General features: G+C 42.0%; 1 protein-coding gene across 4 annotated transcripts in view; it reads left to right on the top strand.

The window, feature by feature from the left end:
- creb5b (cAMP responsive element binding protein 5b) overlaps positions 1-18406 on the top strand; it is a 42973-nt gene that overhangs the window by 12077 nt on the left and 12490 nt on the right. For all 4 annotated transcript variants that reach the window (XR_002275919.1, XR_002275920.1, XM_020612825.1 and 1 more), the window contains exons 4-7: positions 1508-1629; positions 3036-3193; positions 12338-12464; positions 13556-13666. Coding sequence is in view for 2 of the 4 variants with exons in the window: in XM_020612825.1 (XP_020468481.1) it covers positions 1508-1629; positions 3036-3193; positions 12338-12464; positions 13556-13666 (518 nt within the window). In the remaining 2 variants the exon portion in view is untranslated. The remainder of the gene's footprint in view (positions 1-1507; positions 1630-3035; positions 3194-12337; positions 12465-13555; positions 13667-18406) is intronic.

Raw genomic sequence — 18406 nt, 5'->3', positions numbered from 1 at the left:
ACTGGAGAAATCAGCGTGATAAGCTTAATTTTTCTTCCCTGTCACTTTGTTTTTTTGCCTCCATTATCAGAGGTGTCACTAGTCTTTAACTTATAGAGGGAGTGGGACATGTTTTAGATGGATGGATGAGATGTATAGGCCCCAGTTATCATGCTGATCTGTTCAAAGAAACATTATGTACTGCATATACAAGTGTCAGCCCAAGACCAAGCCATAAGTTAGTAACATACAGATCATCGCCATCCCAAGAAACAGCCTTGCCACACTAGACGACAGTTTGAACTGCTCCGGCCACACTGCCTGGATTGTGTCTTCTTTATTATTTACACTCGGTGGACAGCAGGATCAGATTTTCTAGGCCGAGTGTCTTTATTGCCTGTTGTCTGAGTTACAACTTTGACCATTTCTCTTACTGAGACCTTGAACTCAGTATAAAATAATCCGTGATTACACTGAAAGTTACAGTGCAGCTCAGAATACATGGTAACATGCCCTAAGATGGTCACAAAAATGTCTATCCTTTAGCTTTTAGTACTATAATTGTTGCCCTAAAGTTAACTTACTGCTCCGTTTGCTAATGTAATCTTTTCACTGACTCATAGGCACTATTCTCAAGAAAAATTAACATTAGTCTCTGTTGTTAATAGAGCTTGAATTATGTTCTTGGTGTAAAAATGTGTTTTGGGTACACAGGTCATGATGAAATTTTGAGTCAATTCCCAGTCAAGTCAGAATGGATAAACAGACCATGAAGTATGCTTTTAGCCCTTGAAACAAGCCTGATCCTAAAATCACCTTCCACTGTCTGAAACCTGATCTGTGTGCACCCCCCACAATGTCAAGTTGAATACTGTGTGGCTCCAGTGAGCTCAGCAACCCCCACTCGGTAGGTGGGATCTGTACTTTATCAATTGAAATGATGCTGTCAAGTGTAGTATCTCACTCACACTAACATAATGTTTTCTTAAAATTGCTCCAAATACGTAACAACATTGTACACTCTTTACACATTAATCTATATGCAGGTCTCCATTAGATTACATAAAGTGTTTGCTAGTCACGCCGGGGTCCACATGAACAAGTAATAACCTATACAACATCTAACAGTATGCAGAATCAATGAATCTAGAAAATACAAACCAAAAATTAACATCAGAGGCTGAAGAAACTGTGCAGATTAAAGGGTCATCAGTAAAAGTGATATCAATAACTTGCTTTTAATTTGTCTGTAGTATACTATACTACTTGCGGCTATGGTGTGTGTGCTGTGTATAATTTTGTGTTATGTTTGCGCTGTCTGTTTGTTTGTTCGGTGCTGTTCTGTCACTGTATGTTTTAATTGTTACCCTAAAGCTGACTGCGCTACAGTACATCAAATGGTAACATTTAGGTATAATATTGTAAATACAATGAAAAATTATGAAAAAGGTCCACACCAGTGTATGTAGCTTGACAAATAAACACTATTAACAGTCATTGATTTTACAGTTAAATCCTTGATTTCCAGACCAGACGCCCACACCAACACGTTTCTTGAAGAACTGTGAGGAGGTGGGATTGTTCAGTGAACTGGACTGCTCCATTGAGCAGGAGTTTTGCAAGGCCCACGAAGAAGAGGACAGTAAACAGGTAGAGTGAAAATCTGCAGGCTTAAAAAAAAACTAGGTTAAGACAAAGCCACAGCCACCCGCCCAGAGAGATTAGATAAAGGGGTTGTGAAGTGCAATCTGGTGCTACATCAGTCATGTCACTAATAAAAGCCCACATTCTATGAAGTGAGATGTGCACTTTTAATAGATTCACACACCCAGACCACATATAATTGCGCTCTGCTCACTTGTAAGAAGCTGATAACCACAATTGTGCGTATACTTTTGATATTTTCTTCTTTTCACACAATGTAGTCAAGTGTTGCACACCCAGCTCTTGTTGTGCCCCAGAGGCCATGCTCCCTGATCCCCAATCCTCATCAGTCTTGTTGACAGTGACAGGCAGACCCAGCAGGTGGAGAGTTGTCACCACCACAGGTGAGGAGAAAGGAGGTCAGATTCTCCCCCTGTGGCCTCAAACAACTCTCCAGCCATCTCTCAGGGAGGGAGTCCTATTTCTTCCTAGATGTAAAAACAGATCCCTGAGACAACTTTTGTGGCAGCAATAAAAGATCTGGCCAGACATTTTCACATGTGAGTCGAGTTGCAGAGCTTTACCTTTGACAAAAGATGTGATCATTTATGCATTATAGATCTGCCCTGAGGCACCTCTACCTGAAACATGGGTACTAGTCAAATTACCACAAGACAAACTGCTTATCTAATGTCTGAGAAGATGTGCAGCGCATGCTGAAGCTAAGCTGTCGTCTGGGTGGTTTGGCTCTGGAGCTCATCTGCGCTCAGGTCAGCCACGTCTAGCCTCCCGAGCCTGTGTGGTTTATGATGGGAGGCTCTGCTAAGTCAGCAGGAGGCGAGTCAGAGCAACACTCTCTGGGAGAGCAGCGCATAGTAGGCATAGATAGGGAGCCAAAGTATTTAAACTTGAAACAGCAGTCGTTCAATATAAATATAAATTAGTCCCATATTCATATGCACACATTCCAATGTGAGTAGAGGAGGTAGTTGTATTGTGTTCCTAATATTAGTCTATGTTCTCCTTTGTATGTTTGATTGCTGCCGGTGATTTTTTTCACATTTGACTCAGTGCAAGTTACTTCAGCTTGTTTGTTTTATGCCAGGATGCTGTACGTGTGTAGCTTGCAGATATCTTTCCTACAGTGCAGGTTTACTTTAGGAAGCACTGTATTTGCCATTACATGTAACAGAAATAAAACAAACAAACTGTCCTACTGAGTAAATAACAATAAAGGAGCCTGGTCTTCACGAAACTCCCAATTTTTTTCCCAGCCATTTGGAGCCCAGTGCCAAGCAGTTGTACTGTTGAGTTGGCTTGAAAATACAACTTTCAGGGACAATTTTGGTGCTTTTGACAGATTCTTAACCTCGTATATACCTGCTTGATTTCTCCTTTCTTCCTGTCCACAGAACATCTCACTGCACGGCCAGGCAGGCCAAGGCCAGCACCAGCAGTCCCACACACGGATGGGTAACCATGATACCAGCATAGTGATCCAGCAGGCCCTTCCCTCTCCTCAGTCCAGCTCCGTCATCACTCAGGCTCCATCTACAAATAGACAGATCGGGTAGGCGACACAAACATTTAGCAAAACATCAGCAAAATAAAGTGAAGTAACATTTACAAAGAATGTAGGCTTTACTAGACTTGGAACAGAAAGAGAGGAAAGGATTGTATTTTTATCCTTGCATCTCTTTCAAAATTCATTTGGGAGAAGCAGTATTAACCGCTGACAGACCGACAATGAGAAGTGCAGTGATGGTGTATAGCCTCTCACCACAAGTGTACCCCTGTTGTAGCAACAGCCTTAGGCTCAGCTTGGTCCCTTTGTGTCCATGCCAATTGTCATCCCTCTGTAGTCTCTGAGGTAATGTCAGTGTTTTGTTACATTTGGAGCAGTGTCTGTGGGACTGGCGATTCATGTTTTGCTCTTCATTCAGTATTGTCCCACAGCAGAACATGCTCAAGAGGGTCCCAGAGAACAAGATGTGATCACTGGTAAAGCCTCAGCTGTGACTGCTTTTACAACAGTTTAGCATTTCATTCCCTAAAATAGTTACTTTCATTGTATGAGAATGTCAGCCATATCCTTAGAGCTCTGTTTGTATGATACCTTTGCATACAGATGTATGATAACAGAGGATGGTGACAGTACATGTGCTGCTTTTTAAGCTGCCCGCAGTGTTCAGTGGTTAAGGAGTAGTTCATAGGGTTTACAGTATTTTCAACCATAGTCTTAATCAGGCCCTGTGCTGATGACCTACTGTATATGTGCCCACCATCATGTGCAGTTCTTGGAGGCTAATGTCTCTTTGGCCTTTTTTGTGTGAGTTAATCATCACCAACACTGACACATACATGTTTCCTTATGAGGGCATTCCCCTGACCCCATTCACTGTTTATCCCTTAACTCCCGGCACCCTCAAACTTGTGCCAGAACTTTGTTACTGCAGACCAGGTCTGTGGCGAGCTAGATTTACAGCTTGAGCAGCTAGTGAATATTGGATAGGAGGCGCATTACTAAGCCTGACTGACACCCCATCAGGCTCTTTGTTGAGGACAGGGGTGGAATTTCATCCTCTTTGGAAGAGCAGCAATCACTGCCAGTAACAGAGACATTGCCGGGCTTGCTTCACCTGAGTTTACCTGTCATTAAAAACTCCTCACCTTGCTAAAGCACAGACTCTCCACTTCACTTCTCTTCACATTCTGTTATTATCACAGATCCTTCACTGATTTGTTGAAAGACGGGTGGCTTTACTGCTTGAACACACAAAAGCACTTTATTTAAAAGTCAGAGCTGGTATGCTGTGTGTTAGTGGCTTTCACCCACTGAACGGCACAGCTGCAGTTATTTGTTGTACATTATTTGTGGCAGTCCCCAAGCAGCAGTTGTATGTACAGAAACGGTTGTTTACTACTAATCCTAGCACATGAAGTGGATGAGTAAATTCACACCAGAGAAAACTGATCTGGAAACATTCACATCGGCAGGAAAACGGGTTGAGGAAACCCCTCCACTGAGAAGCAGCACTTCCACAGGAAGCCATTAGGGCAAAGCAAAGGCTCTGTGAACAGGGTCTCTCCACAGGAACTTCCTATATACAGAACCAGCCGACTTCACAGGCTAGCTGTATTGTGCCCAGACTGACAGTCTGTAGGTCGGTAAGCCTACTGAAGGTCAGACCACTGGCTCCCTATCGAGCCTGTTACTGCATAATCCTCCATGTATTCCTGTTACTGTCAGCTGCCTCAGATGTAGGCTCCAGTATGTTTAGATTTCTCATGTCTTTGTGAAGAAAAGACAGTCACTAAAACTAAAATTTTAGCGCATATGTTTCGTACTGTACAAAATTCTTAATTGTGTTCAAAATAACTTCAGAGACAATTAAATTGTTACTCTTGTCAAAAATGGTGAAGTTTATGTATGTGATAATATACAAAGCTTTTAATATTGTCACACTTTATGTGGTGCTGTGGTGAATAAATCTCTGAATGAGACAAATTCACCAAAGTCAGTTTAATCTCACTTCTGTCTGCTTCCTCAGTTTGTTCCTGTGCCCTGATGAACGCACAGCGTGAGCATCCAATGAATTAGGATAACAAGTCATTTTCATTGCTCCGCAATATTTACTAAAGAGCTTTGAGGCTTGGAATCAATTAGGATTGGCTTTCCTCAAGTCCATTTACTTTAGGGTTGAGCTGGGCCTGCAGCTGTGAAACCTGAGGACCTTGCTCTCTCGCTCTGTTTCTCTCTCTCCTTCAGCTCCAAGTCCCTAAACAAAGTCTTTGAGGAGCTGCACTGACACAAACCAGTGTTAAAACCAGGCATAGAAAGATCCAGCAGATTTTATTGTCATGGTTATCATTATCATACAAAGGGAAGCCGTGTCCAACAGATTTGAATGCTCTCTGCTTCTCAATTATAAACATCTGGCACTGAGTTATGTCAAAGTTAAATATGTTGGACTTTATTAGTCAACCGTGCAAGATACAATATTCTGTGGAAACCTTAAACTTTTGACTGGTAGGAGGGGATGTGCAGGTAGATGGGTGTATGCGTAAATCATTATAATTAGCCGTTTTTCTATTTTGCCTCAGTAGAGGAATTCAGTTCAGTCGTTTCCAATATGTAGAATCGACCAGAATGCAGTCAGGTTAAGTGAGGAGTGATTACAGCACAGATGTAGTCAAATATCTGAGAATGATATTTAAATACAGGCACCTCTCTCAGTTTTGACTGTGCATACAAACGTGCTTTTATTAAATGAGAACTTTTCTTTAATAGCTGAAATTAATGAGTCATTAAATGCTGAGACTTGTGGGAACCTTCAAGTCCACTGACTGGTAATGAGAGGTGGTTTTTGGTTTGTCACCATAAAACCAAAACAATCTATTTTAAAATGTTTTAAGTTTCTGTTCGTGATGTCCAACCTTGGGTACATTGTGTGCAACTTTAATTTTGGCTGCCACTTCACTGTGCAACACCCTGAAGGAAGTCAATTTGTGGTTCTGTTTTCCATGCTGCTGTAAATGCAGAATATTTTTCACACCTCCGAGTCACCAGCTATTTGTGGTCCTTGTTCTTGCCTTTAAGGGAAGTAGTGCAAATAGTTGCTGGTTTGCATGCCTACAAAGCAGCCAGGTCTCATCTAAAGCCCAAGTATAGAGTGACGTATTTCTTATAAACCTTTAGTCTTTTCTCATGAAGATCTTGGTGATATGCTGAGCAACCACCACAAGCCAATCTTTGTATTTCAAAGAATTAGGTTGACCGAGTATTTATTTTTGCCGCATCAAATTTTTTTGTCATTTCTGACACTTTCTAAAAACCAGCAATAAAATTTATCAGCACAGCTTCTAGCAAATAAAATGCAATTTCATATGCAATCTGTCCATGGTCTGTCACACACAGTATAGCTTTGTTCAGTAGCCCTCTTGGCTGTTTACACAGAGTGTAGTACTTATGCTCTCACAGTACAATTAATTAATCATACTGCTGTGTTTCAGACAGCTTGGAAGATTTAGATCCCAGGATGCATTGCATATCACATTTTTATAGATTGTATAACACCTTTTCCTATGTATGTTACAGTAAAAGACCACTGTGCTGATTCTGCACCCATGGCATGTATACTGTATATATAAAGTATAATCATTTTTATTTTTCTAATGCACATTCCTTTTTGTTGTTTGCACATTCTTTTTCTCAGTCTTATCTTATTTACTCTAGCAGGTCTACCCATTGCCTTAAGGAAGAACATTGTGCATGCACATTAAGAGCCACTGTACCATAGTCAAATTCCTTGTGTGTTCAACACACTTGGCCAAGCCAATAAAGCTGAACCTGATTCTGAGAAAGCCTCTACACCTTTGCAGACAGTTATGGACTTTCCATGGACAAACTTTGACCTTATGAACTGAACAATTTAAACAAAACTTCCATTATTATTGTTTATGATTAGATTACACTGATTAGATTGCATTCTTTAGTGTAAAGTGGTGATAAGGAGGGAGGTCTGTTCTGAGTACAGGCACAGTGCCTCCACAAAATACCTGAGGTGCCATCATGCTCTGACTTGGCAAATGCCCTTTTCCACAAGCAAATAAAGGCAATAGTCAGTTGGGTATAAATTGTAGGGATAATGTACATACCCTAATTGCAGATGGAGAAAATCCAAGAACAATTACACAGTGGTACATAAAAACAAAGGTATTGTAATCAATTACATGAAAAGAAGTGAGAGAAAAAGAAAGAGACAGAATGCTGTATGTACATCTGACCTGAATTAAGATGAGCTCATTGTGTACTGCAGTGGATTTAATAGTGCGTTTGTCGAGGAACGCCCAGACTCTGTTCCCTCTCATTCCAGCGGGGCTGTGTCATCCCTGCCCCAGGGCCACCACACATGCAGCCTCCTGCACAAGCAACTCACACACACAGGGACATGCCTCACAGCTCTGGGGGAGCATGGAAAAGGGGGATCAGAGGTGGACAGAGGAGAGGAAGAGGGGGATAGGAGGTAGATGGAGTGGAGGAAATGAAGGATCAGGAGGACAGAAGAGAGATAGATGAGAGAAGCTTCAGATCTGGAAGACATAACTTAGCTAGCTAACCAGGTGAGAAAAATGATAAAAAAAACATTTCTGCACAGTGAAAGCAAAACATGTTTAGATGGAAGCATGCATAAATGGAATCAGAAGAATGAAGGCATGGGAAAAATGCACCAAGATTATGAAAGACAAGTGAAGTTGGAAAACTGAATGAGAGACACAAAGATGAGACTGATGTTAGAAGACAGGAATCAGATGGCAGGACAAGAGGAAGGGAAGATGCTTAATGAGGAGAGGAACAAACATGCTAAGCACTAGTATGAAGCATGATTGAAAGTGAAAGGTGCTGTGTATGCCAAATGTTACAACACAAGTCAGGTGCTGCTGACAGATGCTAGGCTAGTTTGTAACAAGTTGACATAGTTGTGGCTGAAGTTTTTCTGATTCACTGGTGGAATGTACTGACATGCTGTTCACTTTTGTTGAAAATGAAAGACAGCCCATTTTCATTGTCCTCAGTCTATGGCATCTGATGACTCAAAACTGTGTTATAGTCGGTAAATAAATACTGCAATGCTCACACTAATTTGCTTCATAGTGTCATTCACCACCATTCCTCAACTGTGATTTTGGCTTGGCTTTACTCAGACCGGGGCTTCCTGATGTGAGGACACCCCATCCCAGATCCATTCCAGTGCAGCACCCTCTCTGCATCCATCTCTCCACTAGCCCGCTAATAAAAGTCAGCCTGTGTTGTAACCCATTAGAGCTGATTTATTTGATCAGATTCATATTATTTCCTCAGTCCAAACCCCATGGCACTCTCCTCCCACCAGTGATTAAAGGCAGTAAATCAGGGGCAGGTCCTGTGCAGTGTTTACTCAGAGAGCCAGGCAGCTGCAAGCTGTTTGAGGCCCTTGTTTCTTTCTCTGTTTACCTCTGTCCCCATGGTGACTGCACCACCGTCTCCCGAACGTCTGGAACTTAGCCCTGGGCTGTTTTGGTTACGTTCGAAAGTTTTTCGCTGCTGTGTCTGCCCAGTGCTCGCAGTGACTTCACCCAGCTAGGAGTGAGCACAGAGATGTTGGACAAGTCAAAGAGGGAGAGGAGAAGGAAAAATGAGAGGAAAGGAGGGAGGGATGAAATCTGGGGGTAGGCAGGCACAGGGTGGGGGGAGGGCGAAAAGCCAAGAGCATTACATCACTACTGGAGCAGAGTCAGAAAGGGAAGGATATGAGTCAGTGGACTGACTGCACCTCTCTCTGCCTCTCCTGCTCCTCTTGAATGGCAGCCAAGCACCTCATGTTTAAGTCCCTAGTAGTTGAGTTGCAGTTGGGACTGTGGGGATTGGGACAGTAAAGCTTAATGTGTGTGCAGACTGCAGGATTTGTAGGTTAGAGCAAGCAGGCCCGGAGAGGGTTGAGTTTAGGTGTGGGCACCCCGAGGGGTCCAGAAGAGAGTTGGAGAGGATTAACAGGGTGATGAAGGTTTGTCAGTTCTGCTCCACTGAGGAGAAAAATGGCTGGATATCTTAGAGAAATAGACTGTTGAAGAAGAGATAAAAACCAAAACCAACTCAGGTCTAGCAGTGATGTCATGGTGGAGTGAAGGTGGGTGAGGGGGTGGTGCATTGGTGGTTCTTAGGCGGGGATTGTGGAAGAGAGCTGGGTGGCTAAGAGCAAGGCACTCAGTAATGTGAGAGTGCAGGGCCAGGACTGTAGAGTGTCTACCTGCTCTCCCCCGGGGCCCACAGCCCAGGCTATTATCAATCCCCTCAGTGGAGCCACAGCCTGTCATTATTCACTCACTTGCATATACACACGTGCACGCTCACACGGAGATGCGTGAACATTCACACGCTGGCGCATCCACTTATTCAAACACAAACACAGTTTGGCATGTAATGTTTTCATAAGCATGGACATGAACAAAGAAACAGAAGAGAGCTACAAAGTAGGACCGCATTTTGTAAAAGAAAAATTTATAATGCTATTAGAACTCCTGCAACACAAGATGTTATTGAAAGAATTCATTGCACATACATACTGTAGGTATAGGGCTGTGACTAACATTTACTTTTACTATTGAATAATCTGCTGAATACTAACGCTAACCCTAACTGACTAATCGAAGAATTAGAAGGCCAAGTACTCCACATATACTGTAGAAGGTAACTTGTCACAAAAAGAAAACATTCTTTCAGACACTCGGTGGCAGAGCAAAGTATAAAGTTATATTGAAAGCCACTCAGCCATCCAGAGTATGCGTCACGGCAAAAATAATACAAAAGAATACAGAAATTGGTAGGTTTATAACATGTCTGACAATAGTGCCCACTACAAGTTGCCATAAGTCGATGTGACGTCTTCAAATTGCCATGTTTTGTTTGACCAATAGCTGAAACCCCAGAAAGAAGCAGTAACACAAGCCCAAGTAAAACCAAAGAATTATTAATTTAAACAAACAGGAGAGCCACTAATAGTGGCTTTTTGCTTCCTGTCAGTTCAAAATGTCTTTAATAATCAACACAGTCTGCACAGAGCTGAGTTAATCCCCAGAAGAAGTGCTGTCAGATGCTAGTGTTGTTTTTTTCCTCCCACTGGAAAAGCAGGTTGTGTTTTGGTGTATGGTGGTGACAGACGCTGTGTTCGTCCTCCTGCTGCCCTGCTGCAGGTGCGCAGTTGCTCACTTACAGGCGCAGAAGGTGAGACGCTGATGTGCTTGTGCTGTGCTAGTAGTTTTCATTTTCTTAAATGAGGACAGACACAAAGAAAAACGGAGATTTTTATATGTATCCAGAGCTGTTAGTTGTTAGGTTGCAGTCTGACTCAACCTTCCTATGAGAATACCAGCACTTTAGAGCATGTAATTGATCAGATATTGCCTGGGAATCTATTTTTAAACCATTGAAGGATCTATCTGGCATACATGTCTTTATTTCTGCAACATTAAACTTTATATATTTAGTTAAAATGACTTCACTAGTCATTTTGAAAGTACTTTTTCTCATTTTAACACAAAAGATTTTCCATAAAAGTCACTCTGTGGTTCAGGTATGAATTAAATCAGCATCACAGATGTACTGTATACAGCATACACAAGGTTAGGATGTCCTTACACATTTAATAATATTAATATATGCATACATAGGACAACACTGTGGTGCATTCAACTTTTAAATAATGCATTTTGTAAAAGAAATTAGATATAGTTCAAAAACACAACACTGTGAATGAGTCAAAAATATGCTTATTTAAATTCAAAATCTAGCCAAACAGGTATTATCTACAAAATCAGCAGCATGTCACTACCACCGCCTCATGACTGTTATTTCATCCTTTTAAATGCTGGCAGAGTTTAAGCACAGAGGGAAGCTGTGTTGATGTAGTGCACAGCTACGCTGCATTCCGCATTGTACTTTCATGACTTTACCCATGTGGAAATGTTTGGATTTGCAGCGTTGCTCTTATGTCAGACGTGCTGTTAAATGAGTGTGATTGTGATAAATTAGGATGTTAGACAGGAATGACACACAGTCGGGATGGTAATGGTCTTGCGTGTGTGTAGAGCAATCTAAAATGTCTGGAGTGTAAATGCACATATTTAAGTTTGGAAAAATAAATCCAGGCTATGACATGGTCAATTGATTACATTAACCCATTGAACACAACCAATTTAAATGCTTCTTGTTAGCACTAACCTCTAATGCTCAAGAAAATTAAGCTTTATTGACTGGTGGGGTGGCAGCATTTATCCTGATGATACTGATAACTGGAGAATTATTGATTCTCCTGATCCGGATTATTAAAGAATCCTGCAGTGTTTTATAGGCACTGAATAGTTACTGTATGCGTGTGGGTGTAGCAGCACCCTGCAGCTGGGAATTTGTGTTCTAATAAACAAGGATTTTGGTGGCAGTTGTATATATAATGTGATCCTGTGCAGGTGGAGCCACCTGGGTGTTTGGATGGTGGCAGCCCCTGAGCCAGTGACTAAGACAGGACGGCTCACAATAGTTTAATCTTAGCCTGGGCCTCATCTTAAATGTGATTTATTGACGCAGCCATGAGTGTAGATTGGCCTGTTAGCCTGCGCGTGCCTTTGTCATCATGGTGGGAAATTTTTTTTCTGCTGTTTCTAAATGTGATTCTCATCACGGACAACTCATGTTGTTGATATGACAAATACAAATACTAATCATTATTTATCCATTTTGCTACATGAACTGTCCTTGTTTAAAGTGAAAACTCCCAGATTCCTCAACTTTCAACTGTATCATGTATTCAGTATGTAGCTACACGCTCTTTTTCCAGTGTGACTGTAGCAACAGGAACAAGAAGAAACTCAAAATGAAAAACAACAGGGGAAACATCTGCTCTGAAATAGCATGTATGTGAAATGTGTGAAATTTCTCATATTTAAGATTTTCCTCAGTAATCTTACATTGTAGAGTTGCAGTAGTCCCATGGCCTTTATGCACTTGCAGTTTGCTGCACAAATTTGTGCAGTGTTTGCAAAGAAAAGCATTTTCACTGGAGATGCAAAAGACACTTTGGTTAACTTCTCCTCTCTGGGATATTTACTGTGTGTATATGTTATATGACAAAACAAAGAATAATGTTCTTAGATTGAGTTCTCTGTGTGCGTGTGTTCTCAGGCCTGTCCCCGGCTCTCTGTCCTCGCTGCTACACCTACGAAACAGACAGAGACAGCCTCTGCCTGCCTCCATGCCTGGAACTCTGCCAGACCCGACCATGCCTGGCTCCTCTGCTGTGCTGATGCCTGTGAGTACAAGAATGGAGCACAGACCACATTCACTAACGGATGTACTCACACATGCAGAAGCAAACTCACTCACTCATATACTTATCAAGGAACTCAACTATTTCACCTCTGAGTTTGGACTATAGACAGACTTTATTGTAATTACACCAACAAGATTTATCAGACCAATACTGGGAAGCAGGGAATGATAACAACCCACAGAAAGCTCCTCATATCAGGATTCTAATGATACAACATATGTTTTCATTGTAACTTAAGACAGCCTGTGTTTATAGTATGGAAAAAACCTCCCATGTTTATTAAATTAAGAGCTAAGCTGTTTTGGGGAAGATTGGGGGTTCAGGAAAGGAGTGAAGGTTTGGGTGATATTTTTACACAAAACACACTTTGTGCAATTAAGATTGTGAGTCAGATTCTAGACCTAAGTCTCTGTGGATGGGGGTGAAGGATGTAGAAGGAGCCATTTCCCATGGTTACCACCACACCACCCAGAGTTCAACAGCTGGGGACACACCTATACATCCTGTCACAAAAATACAGGTTTCTTTTTTCCTGCATATACTACTATGAGAAATCCTGTCCACATCATCATGCAGGTGGCCTCTCCTCCTATTACACATGACCACACTGACCAGTGTCAGTCAGAGGCAGGCGATAAACAACACACCTGCATGAAGACAAACGCTGATGCATTCATACAGCTAACTAACACCTATTTGCATCTTGTTCACATTATTAGCACATAGTGCACTAAGACATTTGGGTTTATGTGTTAGTACTACACACTGGCAAGCACCACGCTATTATCAAAAATACACACAACCCTGTTGCACTAGCTTCCTGTGTTAAGTCCCTCTGTGCTGGCTTCCTGTTTTGGGTCAGCTCCAGTTATCATCACAGAAAGCTGTGCAAAGGGCAGCCTGACATGTGAAATCAGGCTCTCAGGTTTTCTCATCTCATCTCCTCATAGTCTCACCCTTTAAGTAAGGTATCGCTAAATAAACAGTTCTTAGCAGTTGCATTTGTATCAAAGGATTTAGAGCTATAGGAATAATATGTCTACATTTGTATGACTGTTCTTAATCTTCAGATGGAGAGGCAAATGTCCATGGGCTCCAATATGATGGGTATGCAAGGTCCTACCCACAGCAGCTCCTGCTCTTCCACCCACATTCCCTCCATGCACTCAGAAGCCAAACTGGTGAGTATATGCATGTATTCACATGGATATACACATTTATTGCACACCCATTCACAAATGCACACACACACACACACACACACACACACACACACACACACACAAGCTCAAAGTGTTGCAACTCTTTTTTCCACTGGGCTGTGCCAGAAAAGCTGCGTTCTTGGGTCTGTGTGGATTTCATCATTTGGTGCGTAATCAAAGCTGTCTGAACCTGCCAGTGCAGCACTGGAGACTCTGGCTAGAATAAAGGGCCCTTTATGTGGTTGTGACTGGGCTGCCCACCGACTGCCTGATGTATATCTTAATGTACAGAACTTGTTCTGTACGTCCTGCAACCTGTTGGCACTAGTTTAACACAGCAGGGGAAAAATCAAATGACCTCATCCTTCATAAAGCAGTGGGAACGAAACGTAGCTGAGAGAGAAGAGAGACAGATGGAGATGGGCTTTGTGGGTTAAATTATGTAGAGAATGACTGAAAGAAGGACAACCTGCCTTCAAGATCCAATTTTGCATGCTAGTACAATGCCAAAGACTGACAGAATACCTCTGATTAATGTCAAAAGGCTAGGCAGTTACACTCTAGGTGATATGAATTGATTAATACTGTAGCAACATGACCATCAGCCAACCTTTGTTTTCAAAATAAATAACTCTGGAAATGGAAAAGGCTCCATAGAAATAAGAACAAGTGTCATGATCTTGATATAAAAAAAAATCACAAACCATAATGAAAAGCACTGGCGTTCGCTGCAGAGCGGGAAAGAGAGAGCAGAGGTAGCAGAGGTCATTAGAAGAGTTATTGCCCTGATAGAGGAGAGTGGGAGCATTCCCAGGGCATTTAATTCTCCCTCTTCCTCCTGCTCTCTCAAGATCGATTGTCTTTGTACTCTTTTGAATCTCTACAACTGTTCCTATGGCAACACGCTGGGGTAACACAATATTAGTGTATTAGGCTTATCTCTCCTTTGGCCACCATCCAGACACATCTTAGTCTTTTTTTTCCTCCTCCTATCTATGTAACTGAATTGTCAATGCTCTGTTGGGCCTCTCACAAACATATGCAGTTGCTAAATGGCCACAGGCCCCCGGACCACCAACTTTCTGGTTAGTTGGCAATTTAGTCACGAGGCACAGCAACCTAATGTGGATCAATTGAGATTCTGGTCCCTGATGTCTGAAGGCAACTGATGGAATTCCATGATTGTGTGCAGAAAGTGAGAGACTAATTGTGTTATCAGGGTGCTATCTCCAGCATGGGTTTCATAAGAATAGACAGGGGCTCTAATGTCTGTAATATCCATGCTCAGGCCAGGTCGATAAATACGGACTTGCTATCGGATAACTGGGCCATGATCAGGCCCATGTGTCCCCTGCGACGTTCTCAATCCGGCTCTAATCACATTACCCCAACCATGTTGACTTTCCACCAATGGGAAATCTCAGCACTGTAACCCCACACCCCTGAGCCACGGACCTGGATGCACTCTTCCTGCTCGACGTTTACATTGTGAGGGCGGAGAAAGGCATTGAGTGGGACTTTGACAGACATGAAGGAAGTAGATAGACAAGCAGAGTGAGTGGGGAGTTGAAAGGTGAGAGAGGGTATTGATATTCTGAGACACCAAACAGTGAATGAGAATGAGAAATTGGAAAAATGTGAGTGACACAAGAGAACTTATGTGGCCTAGTTTTCAGCGCGTGTATATATGCGCATATGTGTGTGCTTGTTTGAGATTTTCTGGTAACTGGAGGCCTCAGCAGCAGGATTAACCCTCCCCTGTTGTAGAAAGCATGCCCAGAGCCTCGGCAAATGAAGGCTAATTGATTTTGTGGTGGACCAGAGCAGCATGGAGGCCTGTCTCTGGTGTAAATAGTTAATGAGCTGAAGGACTGCTGTGGCCCCTTGGGGACTCATATCTCGTTCTAAGCTCTCTGTTTGTGCTCTCTGGGCCAAAGCTTGTATCTGCATCAGTGCCCATCTTTGTTCTCCTCTATCTCTGATTTTCTCCTTAAATGCCTTCGTTTAAATGGTACAGAAAAATGTGTTGGTCTAGTAAGTCACTGGTATGTTTTCCCTAAATGTTTTTACCCTTGTTGTCTGGGGGTGTTTTTTTTTGTTGTTGTTGTTTTTGTTCTAGTGTGTTTTTTTCTTGTAAGGACTGGGTGCTTCTGGTGCCGGGTGTGGTTATGTTTTGCTCTGTTGTGGCCTGGGGAATTGAATGGTCCATGTTGTGCACTGGAGGTTCTGGGATAGTTGACCCTCGCAGCGTGGAGGAAGCGCTGCAGAGACGAGGCCAAGTTCCACAGCACAGTGGCCAAAGCATTACATCACCACTCAGAGCCAGTTCTCCACAGGGCCTTGCGAAGAGTATCTCACACACACACACACACATACACCCTGCTCCAGCTCTGTGTCATCCTCCTTTAACGATGTCTCATATTTAGATAACCACAAACACATGCATTCATACTGTACTTAGAGACTGTCAGGTAATAAAAATCAAGTAACAAATGAGATCTGCAGACATGCACATGTATGCATACATACACATGGAGATGCACATACTGTAGACACACACATAGTGGTTGCATATGTGAATTCAATTCTCCTCTAAAAACCTTCCTCTCCTGCTCAGATTGTTTGATATGTTTGTTTGTATAAGGAGCAACATTCACTATCATTTCTCATCTGTAATAAGGGAAGCCCAAACAGACACTTATCAAGCTGGTTCTAAATAACATCTGCGAGTGCCAGCTATGGGACATGACTCAGCTCATGTCAGTGGGACCCTTTTCATAGCGGTATGCTCCGGCATTGTTTCAGTGTCCCTTTTAAATGAGCTCCATGCGTTCCACACATCCTGCTTGCCTGCTAATTTCAGACAGAGGGACCTCGAAACTATTTGGTACTGAAGAATGAAAATGTGTTATTTATTATCCTCCAATTATCTATTGTTTACATTGTTACTAAGGACAATAATTTTGTCACTAAGCATCAGGCTAGGTGCTGAGTTTTTTATGAGGTAAACAATACTATAAGTTTCTTCACTGCAGCTCTCTTGGCTGTGGAGCTGGCACTAGATGGGCAGATGACATAATTCCTGGCATGCTCTAAATGTACTCCTTTTTATTTGAGGAGGGAAAAAACTGCGTCTCTTAAAGAAACATTTCATAGGACACAGGAGGACCAAAAATCAAAGTGTATCTAGTACTGTAATGCAGATTTTTACATTTCTTTTACACTGTTCTAATGCTTCAGTACAGTTACAGCGGGCATATTGATAGACTTAAAGACTTTTGTCCCAAACAGCTAACAAGTGAAAAATGAAAAAGCTGTGTGCAGATTGTGTCCAAAAATCCCAAGAAAAGAAACACTGTGAAGCAGCCACAAATGTGTGAGTTTTCTACTCTTCAACACTGTGATTGATTGAGTGATTAGTTCAGTATGAAGTCATTTGTTAGCAGTTAAGCCATTAGCCTACATGGTAACCCTATTACGTGTTCCACTCATTTTCTCTTGCTGTAGTAGCATAGCATCTCTGACTAAATCTCTTGTTGTGAGGAGGAGCAGCATACACAATAGGAGTCCAGGTTGTGTAAGCAACATCTGTATGAATGGTGGCATTGTCATGGTATGATGTCATGGGTGAAGGATAGTGAGCTAAGGGCACGACTGAGTCTGCATGCTGCTTCACTGACCACTAGAATACGTGTACTGTATACATGCTGCTGGTTGTGCTTGTTGTATAGATGGCTCACTTTCTCTGCATTGTCCTTTTACACCTTTTAAGGTGTAAACACTGGCACCCTCTCTAGCGATCATTGTCCTTGGAGTCAAAACACATCTGCTGACTAAGTGGGCTAAACAAACCATGAAGTTAGAGTTTGCACATACTTTTTCATACAAATCTGTTATGTACATATGTGTGGAGTTACATAAACATGGATGTGGATGCATAACAAACAGCTGTCAAACAGAGACACAGGACAAAAGGCACATGGATCTCAGACATACTGAGATGCAGTGTTACATAAAGAAAAGGTGCCAGTGTATTGGATGCCAAGAAAGTTTTGTAGATGATAAACATATGATGTTTCTATTGCCATGGAAGTGAGTGTTCCCAGTACAATGCAGTGCAGGAGTGAGGATTTGCTGGATCAATGTGTGTCAGTTTATCAGTGTTGGAGACAGACCAGAGAGGGGCCTCTCTCTCCCAGCTTCCACTGTGTTGCCAATGCCAAAGTGTCTGGTTTGTCTGAACCAGAGAGGCATACTCTACACTCACCGGCCTCTTTATTAGGTACACCTGTACTTCTGCCTTAACATCTGTGTTTTATGAAGCTCAAAATCATTCAGTTTTTGGTGATATTGTCATAGATGTGTACATTCAGTTATATGTTTATTATTGAGGTCATAGTTTAAGGTGGTGTTGTACTGGACTACATTATATTCAGAGGTGTTCCTAATATTCTGACCATCCTATGTATAGCTAGGGAGGACAAAAATATAGATACACCTCTATAGAGGTGTACCTAATAAAGTGGCCAATGAGTGTATATAGAAATAGTGAATCAAAGGTAAATGCTTTGTAGTTTTCAAGATGTCCTGCCTCTCATTTGACAGGCTTCATTCACTCATGAAATTGTCCGTTGGAATAATTAACAATGTGTTGAACCACAGATGCCCCATTTATCACACAGCTTTCACTACTTAATTTATTCTGTTCACATAAAACTG

The sequence above is a fragment of the Monopterus albus genome, unplaced genomic scaffold (assembly GCF_001952655.1).
Source record: "Monopterus albus unplaced genomic scaffold, M_albus_1.0 scaffold127.1, whole genome shotgun sequence".
In the NCBI taxonomy this organism is placed as follows: Eukaryota; Metazoa; Chordata; class Actinopteri; order Synbranchiformes; family Synbranchidae; genus Monopterus; species Monopterus albus.
The sequence above is the reverse complement of the archived record's forward strand: the minus strand, read 5'-3'. Positions and strand labels throughout refer to the sequence as shown.